The following is a 21,136-nucleotide window of genomic DNA, read 5'->3' on the forward strand; positions in this document are numbered from 1 at the left end:
CCCCTCCTTTTCCCCTTTGGTAACCATAAGTTTGTTTTCTAAGTCTGTGAGTCTATTTCTGTTTTGTATATAAGTTCATTTGTGTCGTATTATAGATTCCACATATAAGTGATACCATATGGTATTTGTCTTTCTCTGTCTGACTTACTTAGTATAATCATCTCTAGGTCCATCCATGTTGCTGCAAATGGCATTCTTTCTTTCTTTTTTTATGGCTGAGTAATATTCCATTGTGTATACCATGAATTGGACAAAGTGGAATGAAGGAAAAAAAATTGTTTGAGGACTAATGTCAAAAGAGCCATAGTTTTATTTGATAATATCACTGCCCCTGTGTTTCTCATGATGGCTTAGCAATAATGGGCGGATTAACAACGGCAAAAAGGAAGAGGCCAATCGAACCCTCTCCACGCCTCCCCTCCACGGCAGCTCCAGAGGACAGAGCATAAACTCTCATCACTCGTCTGGGCTCCTGGTTAGTGGTCTGTTTTCTGTTTCACTCTCCTCATGCTGCTGGAGTGTTGATCATGGAAGTGTGCAATGGCGGTGACTGCAATTTACGTGCACTGGCTGTAAATACTGGCCTTTGGGTGGAAATGACCTGAGGGGTTATACCATGAGATAAACGCCCAGTCACCCGTCCCAAGCACACCCACCGGCCTCCTCTGCAGTCTGCCTGCCCTGCCGGGACTGCACCATGGCCAGGAGAACCCATAAGCACACCTTCACTGCCCTCTCCCTGGTCCTGTCTGTCATTCATCTCAATCATCGTATTTGCAATGCCTTCCCCTGGAATCCACTCCACCACTCCACATGAAATCATACTTAAATCACCTTTTTTCTAGGTTCACTTTCTTGGGCTCTATTCACTATAGTATGAAGTAGCACATTATTTTTTCTCCTTACTTTCTTAATTGCCAAACTCCCTTTTATCACAGCACCGCGGGCTTGGTTGGATGTCTACACTCTAGATATTTTTGTGTCCGTCTTTGCTCCCCATTTTCTCAGTGGACACTCTGTTGTGTCTTTCCCACGTGCCACTGAGAGAAGCAGTGGCTGCTGCTTGGTGTCTGCTGACTGCCTGGAAGTGGGCAGGGAGCTGAGTCATGCTGATTGAATTTTGTTCTTTCATTTATTTAGGAGCTGCCAGCACAGGAAACAGTGGAAGATCTCAAAGGTAGAGTACTTATTCTCGTCGTTGAATATTTTATCACAGCAGTATCCTCAGTGAAGCGAAAAGTAATTTTTATAAAGCAGAATGCCAGTGAATTCATTCCGAATTAGCACTGTACCCAAGATTGCAGTTTTAGTTTACCTTCATTTCTTTAGCTCTTCATTTTCATTATTTCTTATCAGAATTTGTGTATCATGTCTACGTTCAGACTGTGATATTGTATTGATCATATTTCATTGTCCTTTCTCCAGTCGGTGACTCCTTTCATATAGCTCATAATAGCAGATATAAAATAGGATAAATTCATCATCGACACAGTATACTTTTTATTATAGTACTGACACCGAAAAATGACAGAGGAAATGACATTGCGTTCTGTGTGTATGCATTTCTGTCAAGTTACAAATTTTGTTCCTGAGATTTTCTTTTAACCCTCCCACCACAAATATTTGTTTTACTTTTTTACTAAGATTTCATTTTATTGTCTTTTGATTGTCTTCAGAAGACTTAGAAAAGAACTTCTGGAGGCCTGAATGAACCCCTTCCTTTCTCTGCATTGAAAAACTTCTGCTGTGTTCTCATTATTCTTAGCATAAAATCCAAGCTGCTTTTGCTTGTCGAGCCTTATATATCAATATTTTGGACCCTCCCTGCCTTGGTTTAGAAGGATTAAGTAACTTGCCCAATGTAACGTAGCTAGTAAATAGCAGAGCCAGGACCTTTCTGATTGCAAATATGTTGTTTAAACCATACTAGTCTGCCTCCCAAGCCCACGAAAGAGGGAAAGCTACAAGCCTGAATTATTTTTTAAATATAGAGATTTCAAGAACAATTTCGCAGCGGAGGTGATACTTTTAGGATAAGCATCTAATCACATTTGTTGCTGGTGTTATTTTTAGTTTGTTATTATTCGGTCTTGCTCCATGACATTATTCATCCATTCTGGATGCGAATCAAGTTGCTGTTGTTGTTGATTTCAGGTGTCGTTGTGTCAGATGGCCAACCCGTAGCACCAGTGTCATCTACAGCACCTGGGATGAAAACAGAAAGTTTACCTGCTTCTAAAGGGCACGTGCCGGAAACCATGACCACGTCAGCAATACCAGTGAAACCAGTTGTGGCAGAAACTTGCATCAGTGATAAAGGGAAGGAAAAAGGGGGCCAGGGGCAGCCCCCCTTCTGCCACAGATCCGAGGGCGGCTTGGTGGACAAAGAAGCCGTGAAGAAGGTGCCCTACCTGTCTTTGTCTCAGTACGACTTACTGGAGACAGACGTTTCTTTCCAGCCTTGGGGGAGTGAGAATTCCGTCCTGATTCCAGAACCTGGGAATTATGCCTCCATCAGGGAACAGTTGCAAAGCAAGTCGCCTCAGGACAGCCTGAGCAGTAGCTGCCCTCAGTGTAACACCGTCATCGCCAAAGCTGGGCGGGAGCAGGTTTCCCAGCAGGTGGACCCGCCCTTGAACCAGGATGTGGATGACTCAGAAAATGAGGTCGCTGTCACTCTTATAGATACTTCTCAACCTGGAGACCCACTGAGTCTGCACGAGCCCATTAAGATTGTCATCACCATGAGCAGTACCCCCAACTCCATGACAGACTTGGAAAGTTCTCTCCACCTGAAGGTGGTTGGTACTGAGGGAACTGGCTTCAAGTGTGATGCTGAGCCAGTTCCCCCAGGGGCCGCTGGTCCTGAGAAACAGATGAGAATTCCCATCATCACCCTTGAGCTGTCTGAGGGTGCAGGAGGAGGCATGGTGTGTCCCGAAGGCAATGGAAGTGACAGGACGCCAGAGAGATTGATGGTGGAGATGTCTTCCAATCCATGTTCTGGCTATGAATCTGGGGACGGGGGCAATGCCACACAGGACCACAGTTCTTCCGCAAGAGACCCCTGTACAACCCCGTCACCCACGCCTGATGTGGTCTCCGAGTCTGAGGCGGGCATGGAAGGCCAGGCTCACCTTGACCCATCATCTTGTAGAACCAGCCAGGAAAAGAGACACTCCCAAGTCCTCAGTGTAGACAGTGGGACAGACGTCTTCTTGAGCAAAAGTTCCGCAGAAGTTATTAACGATAAAGAGCAAACAATGCCAACTTCCAAATCTGACCTGGAGGCCAAGGAAGGACAAATACCAAATGAATCCAACTTCCTGGAATTTGTCTCCCTGTTAGAATCAATGAATACTTCCAAGGTGGTGGTATCCAACCAAAGGAATGAGCCGGCAGAGCAGAGCAAAGACAGCGGGCTTCCTGGAGGTACGGCTCCACCTCAGTTCTGTGCTGATGATACAAAGAAGGCATTGCCTCTCTTTGTCATTGGCTTTCTGTGATTTGATTTTGCAAACAGCGGGACGACTGTTGTGTAATTGTTGGGTGCTTGGCGGCGTCACTGATATTTGCTGAGTGTATCAAAACTAAGCTGTGTGATGAGCATGGATTAAACCTGGCTTATTCCACCAGGAAATTTAAGGCATAGTAATGAAGATTTGGCTTCCCTAGAAGGCAAGAATGTTTATTTCTAAGGAAATGAGCAGTTATATTTTACCATGGTGACAAGACCGCTAAGATAGCTCTTCCTTAATAGAATAGATGCGGAACTTTCCTGGCGGTCCAGTGGTTGAGACTTCGCCTCCCAATGCAGGGGGGTACATGTTCGATCCCTGGTTGGGGAGCTAAGATCCCACGTGACTCGTGGCCAAAAAACCCAAAACATAAAACAGAAGCAATATTGTAACAAATTCAATAAGACTTTTTAAAAAATAAATTAAAAAAATAAAGTTATGAAAAAAATAGAATAGATGCATTCTGGGAAAGCTGATTGTAAAGCAAATTTCTGTGAAAGGAATCCACTTTTATGTTGAATTCCATTATATAATCCTCTGTGCTGAATCCTCTAATTATCCCAAGTTGTAAACATAATTATAACAAACACACAGCTCTTAATTTACACCGGCATCATCCTAAACACTTTGCAGATATTAACACGGGTGACCATCCGTGGTGGTTTGTCCAAAAAGGCCCTCATTAACGTGTGTTTTGCCAACATAATTATTAATAACGCTGCCTTTCACTCTCAAAAGGGTTCCCAGTTTGAGCAATATATTATACAGTTAGTCTCACTTTCACTCATATACTCTTCATGTAACCTGGCGTTATGGGTCCTGTTATCATTCCTTTTTTGCAGCTGGTTTTCACTACCTTTCCCAAGTTAGTCTAGTAAGTCTACAACTGAGCTTTGATTCCAGGCAGTCTGGCTACAGAGTCAACACTCATAAATAATAAACTATATTTCCTGTATGAATAGAAGATTCATTCTCTTAATATCTCTGGGCTCAGTTTCCTCCCTGGCAAAGGATGTTACTGGACTAGAGTTTTGTTTTGTGTTTTTTTTGTGGCCACTCCACATGGCTTGTGGAATCTTAGTTCCCCGACCAGGGATTGAACCTGGGGCCAAGGCAGTGAAAGTGCTGAGTCCTAACCACTGGACCGCCAGGGAAGTCCCATGGACTAGAGTTTTTACAAAGTCTTTTAACTTTATTTATTAATTTTTAATTAACTAATTAATTTTATTTTTGGCTGTGTTGGGTCTTCGTTGCTGCATGCGGGCTTTCTCTAGTTGCAGCAAGCGGGGGCTACTCTTCATTGAAGTGCACGGGCTTCTCACTGCGGTGGCTTCTCTTGTTGCGGAGCACGGGCTCTAGGCGCGCGGGCTTCAGTAGTTGTGGCACGTGGGCTCACTAGTTGTGGCGCGCAGGCTTAGTTGTTCCACGGCATGTGGGATCTTCCTGGACCAGGGCTCGAACCCGTGTCCCCTGCATTGGCAGGCGGATTCTTAACCACTGCGCCACCAGGGAAGTCCCAAAGTCTTTTAACTTTAAATGTCCATACTTCTTTGATCTTTGAGTACATCAATTCTGCCTAGATCTCTGAGAGCGTATCTACGTGGTAGGATTGCTTGCAGGAAGTTGTGGTTCACATGGCAGTAGCATATCTTCGTGCTGTGATTGTCCCTTTGCTGCTGCCTGTTCTCTGCTCTTTGGGCCAGTCAGGGGGACCCTTTGGCTCCATGCAGGCAGCTCCCAGCGATTTGCTCTTGTTTCTTTTGTCTTTCTGGTGCTCTGCCTAAAGGCTTGCCCTGCTTGTGGGTCAGTCCACTCTTGCCTAAAAATTCATTAAGTCTGAATATTTAAATTATGTAAAGTGAATGCATTCTCCATGTTACTGTGTCTGTGTATCCAAGATTTTGCATGTAGAGTAACAAGAACAGGAAAGATTCAGCTAAACTTTATAACAGACACATGCAGTACAAGAAAGCATTGGTTACTTTGAGATACTAGACACTTTCTGATACAAGATTTGGATGCTCACCATCTAATTAGTATAAAGATTCATGCATCTAGACCAGCACTGTCTAATAGAACCTTCTGCAGTGATGGAATTATCCCATATCTGCCGTCCAGGACAGCAGGCACTGGCCACATGTAGCTATTAAATACTTGAAATGGGGATTGTGCAGCTGAGAAATGGAATTTTTAGTTTTATTGAATTTTACTTCATTTAAGTAGCCACATGCGGCTACTGGTTACTGTATTAGGTAATGCTGATCTGGATGATGTGTTTCTTTCCGGGAAGCTGTGTGGGGGTTGGACAGAGCTCTGGTTTTGGAACTTGACAGCCCAGGGCCAAAGTTTGGTTTTGCAGTCCAGCGGGGTGAGCTTGGACAACTCACCATATCCATCTGAGTCACAGTAGCTTCAGTAAAGCAGGAATAATAATATGTTACAGATTTACTGTGATGATTCAATTAAGAAAATATGTGAAAAGTCTTGCTCCTTGATCAATTTCAGCCTTCTATTCTGATTTTCCCCTCAGGCTATATGTGAGGTTTATTTGGTCTGTCTACTTAAGTTTCTGCTCTTAAACTTTTCAGCCAGCCACGTTCAATCAGAACAGGGTTGAGTTGGAAACCTAAGGGGTGTGCTAGATGTGCATGCTATCAGGTTTTCTATGGAAAGGAACAGGCTTGGTTGTTGGGAACTTGCAGGTACAACAGGGAGGGAAGAGTTGAAGTGGATCATATACCTATTCCAGGAAGGGACAGAGACTTTTTTTTTAATTTAATTTTTTAAAATTACCAAACATTTGCTCTTCTTATTGTCCTGGGAATTACTCTCCTCCCTCCTATTTTTTTTTTTTTTGAAATATAGTTGATTTACAATATTATACTTATTTCCGGTATTTAACAGTGATTTATGGTTTTTAAAGATTGTACTTCATTTAAAGTTATTATAAAATATTGGCTTATTCCCTGTGCTTTACAATATATCCTTGTAGCTTATGTATCTTAAACATAGTAGTTTGTACCTCTTAAACCCCTACCCCTGTCTTGCCCCTCCCCCCTTCCCTCTCCCCACTGGTAACCACTAGTTTGTTCTCTATATCTGTGAGTCTGTTTCTGTTTTGTTATATTCACTAGTTTTATTTTTTAGATTCCACATATATGTGATAACATACAGTATTTGTCTTTCTCTGTCTGACTTATTTCACTAAGCATAATAACTACAGGTCCATCCATTTTGTTGCAAATGGCAAAATTTCATTCCTTTTTATGGCTGAGTAGTATTCCATTGTAAATATCTATACCACATCTTCTTTATCCATTCACCTGTTGATGGACACTTAGGTTGCTTACATATCTTGGCTATTGTAGACATTGATGCTGTGAATACCTTTTCAAATTAGTGTTTTCGTTTTCTTCAGATATATACTCAGGAGTGGGATTGCTGGATCATATGGTGGTTCTATTTTCAGTTTTTTGAGGAATTTCCATACTGTTCTCCATAGTGGCTGTACCAGTTTACATTACCACCAACAATTACTAGGGTTCCCTTTTCTCCATATCCTCACCAACATGTATTATTTGTAGACTTTTTGATGATAGCCATTCTGACAGGTGTGAGGTAACGTCTCATTGTGGTTTTGATTTGCATTTCTCTGATGATTAGCAATGTTGAGCGTCTTTTCAGGTGCCTGTTGGCCATCTTTATGTCTTTGGAAAAATGTCTATTCATGTCTTCTGCCCATTTTTTTAATCGGGTTGATTTGTTTTTTTGATATTGATTTGTATGAACTGTTTATATATTTTGGATATTAACTCCTTATTGGTCATATTATTTGCAAATATTTTCTCCCAATCATTAGGTTGTCTGTTTGTTTTGACAGTGGTTTCCTTTGCTGTACAAAAGCTTTTAAGTTTAATTAGTCCCATTTGTTTGTTTTTGCTTTTGTTTCCTTTGCCTTAGGAAACAGATGCAAACAATAATACTACGATTTATGTCAAAGAGTGTTCTGTTTTCTTCTGGGAGTTTTTTGTCTTTTGATCTTACATTTAGATCTTTAATCCATTTTGAGCTTATTTTTGCATATGGTGTGAAGAAATGTTCTAATCTTTTTCTTTTGCATGTAGTTGTCCAGGTCTCTCTATGGTACTCTATTTTTTTTTTTTTTAATAAATTTATTTATTTATTTTTGGCTACATTGGGTCTTCGTTGCTGCACGCGGGCTTTCTCTAGTTACAGTGAGCAGGGGCTACTCTTGGTTGTGGTGCGCAGGCTTCTCATTGCAGTGGCTTCTCTTGTTGCAGAGCATGGGCTCTAGGCGCGTGGGCTCAGTAGTTGTGGCATGCAGGCTCAATAGTTGTGGTTCGCGGGCTCTAGAGCGCAGGCTAAGTAGTTGTGGCGCATGGGCTTAGTGGCTCCGCGGCATGTGGCATCTTCCCGGGCCAGGGCTCGAACCCGTGTCCCCTGCATTGGCAGGTGGATTCTTAACCACTGTGCCACCAGGGAAGCCCTCTATGGTGCTCTTATTTCCAACCCAGGTCATCTCCACAAAGGCCTTTAGATTATCTTTAGGTCTTGGGGATATTCTAGAATTTGAGGTTATGGAAAACCACACCCTTATCAACAGCCTTTAAAGCCATGTTTTTGTTTTCTTTTGATACAGCTTTATTTTACTTTGTGGAAATAAACAAAGACTGCTCAATGAGAAGAAGTAAGGCTATTATTCAGAGCTTGCTACAGCAAGAGTCAGCCACCAGCATTTTGGCAGCGACTCCAAGGCAGGCAGAGGAGTGGGAAAGCTTTGTAGTGGAAGAAAGGAAGGCTTTGGGTGTGATTGCGGGCTGTTGGCCTGGGGAAGCTGGAGGCGGGGTAACTAGAGCGTCTGATGTGATTGGTTAGGGGAGCGTATTTGGTTCCTTCTGATTGGTTGGATTTCTCTGGCTGGAATCAGGGACAAAAATTAGGGAAGCTCTGTTATTATTCAAGTCCTGGCCATTTGGGACTGATTGTTATAGGGGTTATTATTTGGCTTTCTGAGCTGTTTGCTAGAAATAGTGGTCTGATTTCCTACAAGTCTGACTTGTACATAGTGTGTTGGTTTCCTGGCTGGTTATTGTAGATTATGGGTTGGTTTTCTGGGCTGGTTGCTGTAGAATGTAGGTCAGAGTTCTATTTTTATATATATTATTTGGCTATTATCCATTTGTATATTCAGTTTCTTCTAGACTTTCTAAGAAAATAATCATGATGCACGTGAAGATGATTATTGAAGAATTATCTGTAGTATAGAAAAATTGAAAGACCCTAAATTTATAACAGTAGGGGTCTAGTTTAATAAATTATACTTTTAAATGTAGTATATACTTCAATTTTTGGATAATGTAGAAGAATATCTCATGTAATTAAATATTTATAATACTTTAAGATAAATAGAACAGCTATAAAACAACATTTGTTTTCTAACTGTTCTATTTAGTTTAGTAAATTATATTATATTAATGTAATATTATAACTTCCATTTTTGGATGATGTAGATGATGTAGAAGAATATCTAATGGCATTAAATATTTACAATACTTTAAGTCAAATAGAACAGTTATAAATCAACGTCTGTATTATGACTTAAGTTTTGAAAAAAAAAAAAATGATGCCTAGAAAAAAATACTGGTGTGATATGTATCATATTGGTTCCTGTATCAGCATGATGGGGTTAAGAGTAATTTAAGAATTTTTTCCTTTTCTCTAGTTTTAAATTGCATGGCATTCATGTGTACTATTTTTAGAAACAGAAAATTCCTATAAACGTGTATTTTTAAAGGGAAAAAAATATATAACCCATAGGTTGACATATGTAATGTGCCCATTTAAGGGAAGGAGAGACTCAGGTATTAAAAGCGAAGTGAATGGATGAGTCCATATACATGTAGTGTCAGAAGGTAGAGCTGTCTAAACATGCCTCCCTGCAGTTTTTACGCGACGTGATCACTGGCTAAAGCTATTTGTTATGATAGCACTTTCTCACAAATGTGTTTCTTGAAAACTGTGAAAACTTCTATCCTGACAAGCTGTCAAATGAAAGGCAAACATTTTTGTACCAAAGAAATTCTAATCGTTTCACAGATGCACTGGGAATATTTATCTTCAGGACTCACTTGGAAGCCAGCAATGTTTCTCTAAGTACTTCAAGTCCAAGGATGAAAAACTTTGTTGTATACATGATGATGTGATTTAGACCCCACTTCACCTTTTGAGACAGATCTTGGTGGGCTTTCTGAATGGCATGTCTTGAAAGAGCCTGTAGGTTCAAACTCAATCCTGTTCTTCTCTCAAGCAAAAATTTATGCAGAAGATAGCTATTGGTATCTTTGATCATGGGAATACAGAGGACATTGTGACCTTAAAAGTGGCCATTGGGTGTGTCTTTAGATAAGGACAGCTGACCCTCAGGGGTCATTCCACTTTGCATAATGGTGTAAACTAAGACCCTTGTTTTGGTCTATTATTTAAAGAGGATTCTAAAAATTCAAAAACCCGATATATACCTATTGATCTTGGAATTCTAATTCATCTTCAAATATTCTCAGGGTAAGGAGTAGGCATAGTATCTCACTGAGTCCTCCATAGTGCCAAGGTATGGTTCAAAGTCAGCTATACTTAATGAGCATCTACTTTATGAAGAGACCAATTCTACCTTCAGCTTGAAAATTTAGATTTTGAGAATGAGTGAGAAGGAAAGACTGATAAGGTTTTAAAATGAAAAATGAGACTTTACTCCAAAATCGCCAGGGTATTTATGCAGTTTTCTTCATCGATGCTGTTCGTGTATGAGTTATGAACCTTTCAGGACTAAGTGAGCCAAAAGGGTGATTTTCAACTGGGTAAGCCAGTGGTCACTGGAGTATTATAAGGGAGTCCTTGAATCCATATGTAAAGTGATGGTATTTGTAGATGTCTAAATAACATGTCTCTGACACATACACACTTCTGTTTTTCAAAAATATTTAGGTACTTTCATAATTAGTAAAATGAAAATTTATTTAAATAAAATTTATTTAATTTATTTAAAATGTATTTATTCTGAATTCATAGGAGCTATTTAGATTTTCTGTCTATTCTTGCTTCAGTTTTGGTAACTTGTTTCCAAGTATTTTCACCTTAATTTCTTATTTAATATTATGTTAACACATAAAGCAATGTTTTTCAGATAACTGTTCCCAGGAGAAAAAGGAGGAAATCCTAGAAAGTGAGAAACCCAGTGGACCCAATGCCAAGCAAGGAAAACCAGACGTGCAAAGTCAAGAGCACACCAGCACCAGCCCCGGGCTCACTGAGCCTGCCAAGATCCCGACCCTGTAAGGATAACTTACTTACATAGCTTCATGCTGGTGCAGCCTCATTTACTGGCTGCTTCTTTTAATGCTTTGTTAAGGGTAAGGAGGCGTTCCACACTGTTTTTGAAATTTTTATATATGTTAAGTTTCCAGGGCAATAGACAAAGACAGATAATCTACAGGGTAACTTCCCAACAAGATAGTTCTGTGTTGCAAGTCATCAGTGGGCCTGAAACATCTGTGCAAGATGAGATGTCTGTGGATGCGATGCATGTCTTTATTGATGAACATGGTAAGTCTTTAGAGCTCTTTACTCATGACATAGAAGGGGGAAGGCTGGCAGCTTTCTCAAGGTCCCATGTGGTCTCTTAGCCTGAGGACAGGTTTCCCCTCTATCTGAAAGTAGAGTGGTCCTACGAGATCTTTCCTAAACTGAAATGGTGTAAAGCAAAGAGGCAGTTACCTAAGGATGCAAAAAATACATCAATGTAAGACACAGATGGTCCTAATTCAAAGCTATGGCAGCTTGATGCTGAGATACTGGGTATAGTTCCTGGGGAGGGAGCTTGGTGATGCTACTCTTATTGCTTGGGGTGTGTGCTGGCTGTACAACTCACTGCAAAACAAACGCTGAATGCTATTTTCACTTTTAGCCTTTTAGAAGCAGAAAAAATTTTCGGATTTCTTTCAGTTAGCAAAAACATGGACTAAGGTAGGTCTTTCGTAAAAAATGAGGTGGCGTAAAGCGAACTTACAAAAACGGGGGATACCTGTCCTAGACTGGAACAGGAAGGCTTAGTTCTGCTTGCTCATACATAATGTTCTTAAAACAGAGTGTGCGCCCTCCTGCCTCAGGGCCTTTGCACATACCGTGTCCCTGTGCCCACACTGTGCCATTTACCCTTCGGATCTCAATTCTAAAGGAAGTTCTTCAGGAAAACCTTTCCTGGATTTCCCAGGTTTAATCAGGTTCCTCTGCTCTTTTGCTTTCCTAACACCCTATCCTTTTCCTTCTTTGAGACTGTTACAGCTTATCATTGTTTACTGACTTATAATAATTTGATTAGTGATATTCTCTCCCTCACAGTTGTAAACTTTGGGAAGGTAATGCCCAGCACCTAAGAAATATTCATTGGATATATGTTGAAAATCTGACCTTGATATATTTTTAATACCTTGTTATAAAAAGGATTTTAAAAAGTAATAGAAAGGAAGGAAGGAAGGAAGAAAGAGAAAGAAAGAAAGAAGGAAAGGAAGGAAGAACCATTAAATGGCAAATTCAAGGTTCCTTAGATAAGGGATATAGGTCTTAGTTTTTGTAGGTCGGGTCTTGGGTTAAGTCCCTTATAGATCAATGTAAACTTATTATTCTACTCTCACAAGGATCCTGGTTTGGATAATAAATGATATATTACCCTCTCTATATAGATCAGTAGTTTATAGTTTGAAGTGCTTTTGCATCTGCAGAAATACAAAGAGACTTTTACATTATGAAGAACAACATTAGCACTTCTGTCAAAGCCTCCAGAGGGGCCGTGGATGTCATTGTGAATGTTTCTTTTGGGGCGACAACCTTGAAGTTGAGGTCCAGCACTGCAGACTACATTGCAGCTGCTCATAACAGACAAGGTTAATTATGCTTCCTTGTCACCTGAAGAAAGTATGCCTAAAACCTCTTCTGGGGAGAGACTGTATACGTTTACAAAGTGAACTGATTTTCACACCTCAATACCCTGAACCACTTTAGCAGGCTAATTTAACTCCGCAAATTAATTCCATCTCTTGCTTTTCCTCATTACCAGGCTGACATACCAGTCAGCAGCTATGCCAATGCTCATCTGCAAATTCAAAGGTTGGGATGGCCCCTCGTGGTCCACCGATCAAAACCACACACTTAATAAGCCTCTTTTGCACATGATACAAAAAAAAAAAAACAAAACCCAGTTACAGCATACACAGATCATCCTGACACATGAAGAGAATATACAAAAGAAATGCATTGAAAAGAATATACAGAAGGGGATTAGAAATGGTACAAATTAATCGATGAAAAGCAATTAAGTAATAAGTAACTGAGTCATGTGATATCACTTATATGTGGAATCTTAAAAAATGGCACAAATGAACAGAAACAAACTCACAGACATAGAAAACAAATTTATGGTTACCAAAGTGGAAAAGCGGGGAGGGATAAATTGGGAGTTTGGGATTAACAGATACACACTATTATACGTAAAATAGATAGACAACAAGGACCTACTGTATAGCACAGGGAACTATATTCAATATCTTGTAATAACCTATAATGGAAAAGAATCTGAAAAAGAATGTATATATATGTATAACTGATTCACTTTGCTGTACACCTGAAACTAACACAACACTGTGAATCAACTATACTTCAATGAAAAATAAGTAACTGAGTCAAACTTGTCTAAGCATAGTATCAGAGAGGTATGTCACGATTTTCTTAGCTAAGTTACACATTCTATGGAGAAATACAAAGAATGGACCTAGACTACCAACAATTATCATTAAAATAGTCCAAAATGAGTTCCCTCTAACTTGGAAAAATTATACACGGAAATGATCATATACAAATAACTGTGTACCATTCTTTGCCGAAATTTTGCAGGGGAAATTAAATCCTGTTACTTAAAGTCTGGAAATCAGAAAGAAGGCCCTTTCCAGCATCAGCCATCAAATTATGACGGCTTCTCTCACGCTGGGTAAGTGGGGCTTGTTTTCAGGTTGGGGAAGGTGTCGCATTGCTGCCCCCAGCAACTTACATTGCAACTGACTCTGAGTGTAAATGAAGTGAAGATCCTGGTGTAGAATGAATGTGATAATCCGTCTGTAGGCGGCAAAGCATGTGGGTTTCACGTGAAAGAAAGAAAATCAGATATTGTAGAATAATTGAAAATAAACAGAACCACTTTCATAGTAGCCACTTCCAAAAATGAATATAACACGTAGGCATAAATAGAGGGGAACCCTGTGTAAACAATTATGGGAAAGGTGGTGATGCAGCTCAAGAACGCGTTATTACATTTGTCTCAAGGAACGGACTAGAGATGTGGTTAGTTCTCATCTGCGCTGGCAAGGTCTTTTGTAGATAGATGATCTAAACATCCTTTCTCTTCTCCTTTAGCGTGTGTTGAGTAACCTTCCTGATCACACGTTAATTAAGTTGATATTGAATTCGCTTGCATATCCAGAATGTACGTGGATTAATGGTGGCGTTGGGCAAGCTGTAAATCTTACCAGTGGTGGACCGAATTCATCCTTCATCCTGGACTTCAAGATTCTTTGAGGATAACCCACAGGGCCGTGCCTCAGTGGCTTGCTCTGAGTAAGGGAGGAGACTTTTCATGTACATTTCTCTAGAGGTGTACGCCTATTTGAGGATGTACGGAAGACTTGTGTGATGTCACACAAGGGGATGCCTTAGGCTTCACGCCTGGAGAGGGTCAAGGGAGTTACAGGAACCCTACTTCCAGATTCTGGGGTGCAGTGTTCCTTCCTAAGGTCAAAGTTTCCTTACCAGGTATGCCTGGGAAGTTCAAAGAGAGCGTCCAGTGTGCCTAGAACAAAGTCTGTTCTTGCCCCGGCAATCTGGCCTCCAGGTGGGATTCTGGCATGTGGCAGCCTTTTAGGGTGTCCTCTGGTCACCCCTGCTGCTTCTCACCTTCTCAGGAATGCTGGTGTCAGCCGTCATGGTAGATCTGATGGGTACGCTAGGTGATAGCTCTCCTGGCCTCACCACCCCACCTGGGCGCCGACCCTGAAGCAGCCTGCTCGGGTCCAGAGTCAGTCCTGGGGGGAGACAGGCACCGCCTCCATCAACCACATGCCTTCCACTCTTCCTCTGTCTCCCTCAGGTACCCAAGTTCCAATCAAAACAGACACAACAAAATTCTCCTTCTCCAGCCAGAAAGCATGCAAAGCGCTCATGCCAATGGAGACCCAAGAGGAGAGAGCCGTCTGTCACCCCCATCTTAGTTCCAGCCTCTGAGACATTTTGTTACAGTGGTTTGATGAGTTCAGTCACCTAAGGTGGCAGCTTTCTTCAGACAAAATATTTAATTACATGAGAGCACAGCTTGAAAAGCTGTCCTGTTATTCTGCAGTCCTCAGTTGAAAGCTGTAGTGTTTCTAAACTAAATTTGGAACAAAAACATGCCTCCTATTTTATCCCCAAATAAATTTACATGGCTTTTTAATGTTTATTTTCCCAGATAAATGGACTACACTTTTCCCCGAGGAAAATACTTGAACTGCTTTTGCCGGTAATGCCAGTTAGAATAAGACCACATATCCAGAGCCTTAAAAAACTAAAAATACACAGTGTGCAGATAAGAATGAAAGAGAGTACCTATAGGGTTTTCAATAAGCCCCGCTTCCTTAGACCATGCCTCACCAAGAGACACCATTAACTCACTTTCTCCCCTTAATTTCTCTCTCTTTATTAGTTTTCCTCCAACTCTTGCTTTCTTTTGTTTCCTCTGCATTTCTTTCCCATGTTAGAGCTCTTTTTTGTTTAACTTGCCCTCCATTTCGAGACCTGCCTGGGCTTAGCTTTGCCACGGTGCATTTACTCTGGTGAAAGAGCTTTTGGCCAGGGTAGGTTTGGGCACTGCTGGACAACACCACATGTGTTTGTGCTGAGCTTTCCTGTCAAGCCCTGTGGCTTAGAGGAGTCCCAGAATGTCATTACTTTCCTACATCTGCCTCTTCACGTACATAGAACAGTTAGACCCTTTCTGTTACACATGAGAGAAATCCAAGTCCAACAGGCTTCACCAAAATGGGAATTTGGGGGCCAGGTAACGGAGACGTCTTGGGTAGGTGTCTTCAAGGGTGTGGTTTCTCATTCTCCGTCACCCTCCCATTGCTCTGTTTTGACATCACTCTCAAACACTTCACCCTGACAGTCAAAAGATGTCTGCAGCAGCCCCACTTATGTCTTCTCTCACTCATGTCCACTGGGGATAAGATGCTTATTTCCCATAAACCCCAATATAAGTCTCACTCTGTATCTCCTTTGTTCTGACTGGGCCACCTGGAACCCTGAGCCCGATTACCAAGGCAAGTACTTGGCTGGGATCTATGTTCATAGACAGAGCTGGACAGGTTCCCTCTGAGAATGTATGGGGGCAGCTCTTCAGAGGGAAATTTGGAGTTGGGTGGATGGATGCCGGGCAACAAAAATCGGCAGATGACACCTGACGACTCTCCTTCTGGTTAAATGGCGATTGAATTAGTGACTGTGCTTCTTTAAAGAGAATAATGATCAAATTTTATAAAAGCAGCTTTCTTTTATAAATGTCCCTGTCTATCTCTTACATTTCTTGTATGTGAACATTCCGATGGACAAGGTCTTGGCCCACCAACACCACATGCTAAGTTCTAAGTGCTTGATTCCCTGCTCTTTCCCCAAGGTAGTTTGACAGGGCATTGGTGTTAAGAGTTCTAGGAAAGAATGGCCCATAGCCATGCACATCTCTTTCTTGTGCCTGAAGATAAAAAAATAATATACATGTCTGCTATTATATGTGTAGACTATTACTTGAGAATATACATGTCCTCTGTACTGTCTACTCTTTGAAATAAGTTAGTCCTTTAGAGGGGACTTTGTTCTGGAGTACTGTGGCCTTTCAGTGGCCCATGTGGTCATAGGAGATGTATGGTGCTTCCTGTTTGATGCTCGAGCACAAAACTCTAGTCACTTCACTTAGCAAAATTATAGCATTGAAGCTGTTCCCGGGGCAGTTCTGGAAAAGCACTTACGGGGACGCCATCTGTTTAATTCATGCTCAGAAAAGATGGCTCAGTCTTCTGTAGCGTCAGATGATCTTCTGGATTTCAACTGCTGTCTGACAGGCTTATGGTAGATATTCCAACAGCCTCACACACCTCCTCAGACTCAGAGATGTTGAAAGCCGTGCCACCCATGCACGGGAGGCTAATTTCTTTGGATTTGTAATAAGCCTTGGCTTCCATGGGAGCACGTGTTGTAGTGACGGTTTGGGTATTTTCGAAATGGTTGTATGAAAGAAAACTTGTGCTAAAATAGCATGACAGCAAGCAAGCTGGTTGAATTTGAATATGTTAATCCCTGCATTAACATACCTGTGTGCGTGTGTCATCCGTTACTTTTTTTTTTAAATTTTTTATTTTATTTTATTTTTGACTGCGTTGGGTCTTCGTTGCTGAGTGCAGGCTTTTCTCTGGTTGCTGTGAGCGGGGGCTACTCTTCGTTGCAGTGCACGGGCTTCTCATTGCGGTGGCTTCTCTTGTTGTAGAGCACGGGCTCTAGGCACGTGGGCTTCAGTAGTTGTGGCTCGTGGGCTCTGGAGCGCAGGCTCAGTAGTTGTGGCGCACGGGCTTAGTTGCTCCGTGGCATGTGGGATCTTCCTGGACCAGGGCTCGAACCCGTGTCCCCTGCATTGGCAGGCGGATTCTTAACCACTGAGCCACCAGGGAAGCCCCATCTGTTTCTTTAATGCTAGAGGTAAAGACACATCAGAGCAGCACACAGCTGATCAAGTGCAATGACAGCAGGTCAGGAATTTGTAACTTGGAAGGGCCAGGGCACTCACACCTTACACCTGTGTTCCAGTGCGCCTTGAGTCTTTCCGTGGGAAGGAATGTCCTGGCAGTTCCTGGCCCTGAAGGAAGTGTTTTCCTGTCATAGTTATGGTGGCAGCGGCCATCGCTTATTAAAGGTGTATTTTGCACTAAGTACTGTGCTAACTATTAAATTATCCCATTTCATCCGCCCGACAAAACGGAGGTAGGTGATATTCACTCCATTTGACAGAAAAGGAAACTAAGACTGGTGAAGAAACAAGCCCAACCTCAGTAGCTAAGTAAGTGGCCAGGGGACACTTAAATCCCACCCCCTGCACCCTCCCCCCAGCAGGGGCTGCAGCCTCAGTTCCCTGGCGCCCAGTCAGGTGAAGCGGGCCCAGGGTTGAATGCTAGGGGTGTTGGGTGCTGAGTCCTTTGGAGGGTATTTGTCCTGCCCTCAGAGGGCTGCTGCTTCTTATCTTCAGGGTGCTTATGCCAGCTTGGGAGGCCTGGGTGAGCAGATTTTCCAGTTCTTTCCACAGGGAGCTAGAAATGCCCACGTATCTGTAAAAATCTATTTTGTTTAATGTTGTCGATTTTAATTTTTTTTGAAATGCCACAGGCCACCGATGGCATGTTTGTGGTTGGCCGTGGCCTGTGGGCTCCCTAAGCCCGGGCCCTCACCTGGTACTCTGAGACCTGGGTGGAGCAGCCCCCTTGCTAACACATGTGATCTCGGGGTGCCCTTATGCGGCCCCCTGCTCCTCCAGGCCCCCTTTGCAGCCCCTGCCTCACCTCTCCTCCCCCTGAGGCCCGTGGAACCGACCTTCAGCCCTTCCTCTTCCTGGTATCTGCCCTTCTTTGCCTAGAACGCCCTTCTCCACTCACTTCTACCTTCTGGAATTCTCTTCCTTCAAAGCACAAATTACCATCTGCCTCTTTTATCCATCTTTCCCTTGTCCCTACCCTGGCAATAAATCCATCCCTCCATGCTGTCGTCAGAGGAGTGCTTACCGCATTCTCCCAGGTGCAGGGGACTCCCAGCTCTTCTTCCAGACTGTTCTTGTCTAAAGAAAAGTGACCACGGCTAGGGTGCCTTGATAGCCCTCACTTAGCCCTCTGTAGGTAGATGTTCAGTAAATAGTGAATTGAATCAAGTTAATCATTGGAAATGACAAAGACAGTCCAATCAGAGTTCTGGACAGCAAACGCGAGCCAGGCATTTAGGGATAGCAGGTAAAAGGCAAGCAGGAGGGGCAGAGGCGGTCCGTGAAGGCACTCACGCTTTGTTCTATTTGCAGCAGGAGTCATTAGACCTCTTTGCAGAGAGAAACAGCCCAGTGAAGGTGGGATTATCAAAAGAACATCCACAGATAACTCTCTCACCTTGCGGTTGTTGGAGGGGAAGGGCCAGAAGCAATAACAGTTTGCCTGGTCTACATATTTGAATACAGAATGTTATCTTCTCCTTTTAAAAGTGGAAAGAAACCCCCTGCAAAATGACTTTTTTAACCCCTCTCTGTAGAAATCAAGGTTGAGTCTCCAATTAGATTCTCCAGTCCTGTGTTCCATTCAGTGAGGAGGAAGCGATTCTCTCTGTCCATATGGGAGGCAACTGTGATGGAAAAGCTGACATTGGGGTCCACACTTCCCTGACATCAGAGGGGTCGTGTCCTGTGGCGTGAACTTGAACTTTCGCCTTGGACTGGCCCAGGTTCCCGTTCCTGCACGAAGAGTAACTTTTGGTTTGACCTTGAGCAGCTTTACTTAACCATCTTAAGCACTGGTTTTCTAATGCATAGATGGAAATAATACTAGTAATGAATTCAGTGGGCGGCTTTGAAAGCTAAATATAATAGTATACGTGGTGCTTAGCACAGTACCTCTCATGGGGGCACTGAGAAAATGTTAGCTATTGTTAAACTGTCTCCAAACAGAAGCCGTAGGACAGTGGCTGAAGTTCACCATGACGTTATACAGCAAAAGAGCAAAAGGCCAAGGGAAGCCTTTCCTCTAGCGCTTTTATGAGTCACTTTACGAGATTTTAAGGTGGTTAAGTACTTTGTATTCTCCCTGTCAGCCTGTTGTGTTCTAGCGTTTTGGCCTCTGTGGCAGTTTTACAGAAGGTAGTTTACTATTTTATTTCTGGCTTTTAATGCCATTACATTTAGAGTTCTCCTACTGTAGTAAACATAAACTTTGATTTTGAACTTGGAAAGATTCCTAGTTGGGACAGTTTCTAAGCCCTTCAGCCATGGAAGATATTAGAAAAGCAGCCTTTTCCCTCTGAGGCGACTTCAGTGGCTAGGATTGCCTCTAACTAGCATTAAACCACTGATTCTTGTTATTGGCAAGAACGCCATTCCTCTTCGCCATTGTTAAGCCTAGTTGCCATGTGACAGTTTTATATCCCTAACTCCCAAGTATGAATAGGGAATGGTTTGCAATGTAACTTCCATGTCTCTTTGGGGATTCCTGGAGGAAACCAGGAGAGGAAACGAATTTCCCTCCTTGGCCTCTCTGTCATTGTTGGGACCGATACATTTCTCATTGACTGCCGAAGAAATATAAGCAGTATTTTCCGGTTGTACAATAACTGTCCAGAAAGCAGGTACCTTTGGTAACACTATCTCATGTAGTTCTGCTTTCCCCAGAAACTAGAATAAGGGAACTATGGCTTGAATTGCAGAATGTAGAATTGCTACTTAAAAAAAATTTCAGAGGATAAATTCATTACCCAGGACACAGGACTGATTCAGCAGCTCAGAGCCTAATATGAGCTCATCTTCCTAGAAAATCAAAGTTGAAGTAGGCTGTCTGCCTAGGAAGTTGAAGGTGAAGCTGCCTAAAAGTTGAAGTGTGTTTTGTGTCTGAAGGGTTCACTGCAGAGTGAACTTTTGTTATTTCCCCTGGAGGTCTTGTAATGAAAGCTTGATAGTTTCTGTTCTTTGTTCAGCAGAGATTTACATTTCTTTCGTCTATAAATTCTTCCAAGTAACATAGAAGAGCTTTCTTTTGTAAAAGATATATAACCATGCTTTAGTATTAGAAAACCTTTTCTAGTGTCATAAGCAGTGTCATGAAAATGCATATAAAAAATTTTTTTAAATGCATACAAAAATGCATATTGTCTGCTCTCCAGTGAAATCCTATGGAAAGACATAGTATTTATATTCATTTTGAGTATCTATTACTCGTAAAATAGGCTTGGTAGGCTACTGAATGGAAAGACTCATTCTGGAGCAAGTTTAGTTTACAGGGTTTTTATTGGGGATTTTTGTACCTCAGTTGTTTCTATTTAAAAAGTAGAGTAGATTACATGGGTAATCATCTATTTATTTGTCCGGATTCACTTATTTTGGGCTTCTATTTGTTTATGAATCGTTATAGTACATATCGAAACAGATATTGCTATGGTCATAAATTAGGCTTATTTTTGAAAGCTACTCTAACCTCTAAACCCATTATGTACTATATTCCAAAGGTAGATTGAGGTGCACTTAATCTTTATGGCCTTCTCAGAGTTTTGACATTTTTGTTGACATTATTATTAGTAGCCTCTCTGACCCTGGTCTCAGTAAAGCGTCTGTTACTTACTGGGATCAACTCTCAGCAAAGCCCTTTAAAGCCACCGTGCTTAAGTGTGTACCTGGATCTCAAAGAAGGTAAGCAGGCAGAAAATTGTAAAAAATAATCACCTCTTTTAGACCTTCTTCT

At 41.9% G+C, this 21,136-nt stretch overlaps 1 protein-coding gene across 1 annotated transcript in view; it reads left to right on the forward strand.

The window, feature by feature from the left end:
- Window positions 1–21,136, forward strand: part of PCNX2 (pecanex 2) — a 303,741-nt gene that overhangs the window by 37,291 nt on the left and 245,314 nt on the right. Inside the window, exons 3-8 of the mRNA XM_061182433.1 lie at window positions 355–475; window positions 1,141–1,177; window positions 2,155–3,432; window positions 10,720–10,867; window positions 10,993–11,138; window positions 13,482–13,575. Of these exons, the coding sequence (XP_061038416.1) occupies window positions 355–475; window positions 1,141–1,177; window positions 2,155–3,432; window positions 10,720–10,867; window positions 10,993–11,138; window positions 13,482–13,575 (1,824 nt within the window). The remainder of the gene's footprint in view (window positions 1–354; window positions 476–1,140; window positions 1,178–2,154; window positions 3,433–10,719; window positions 10,868–10,992; window positions 11,139–13,481; window positions 13,576–21,136) is intronic.

Source organism: Eubalaena glacialis, chromosome 1 (genome assembly GCF_028564815.1).
Source record: "Eubalaena glacialis isolate mEubGla1 chromosome 1, mEubGla1.1.hap2.+ XY, whole genome shotgun sequence".
NCBI classification, from domain to species: Eukaryota; Metazoa; Chordata; class Mammalia; order Artiodactyla; family Balaenidae; genus Eubalaena; species Eubalaena glacialis.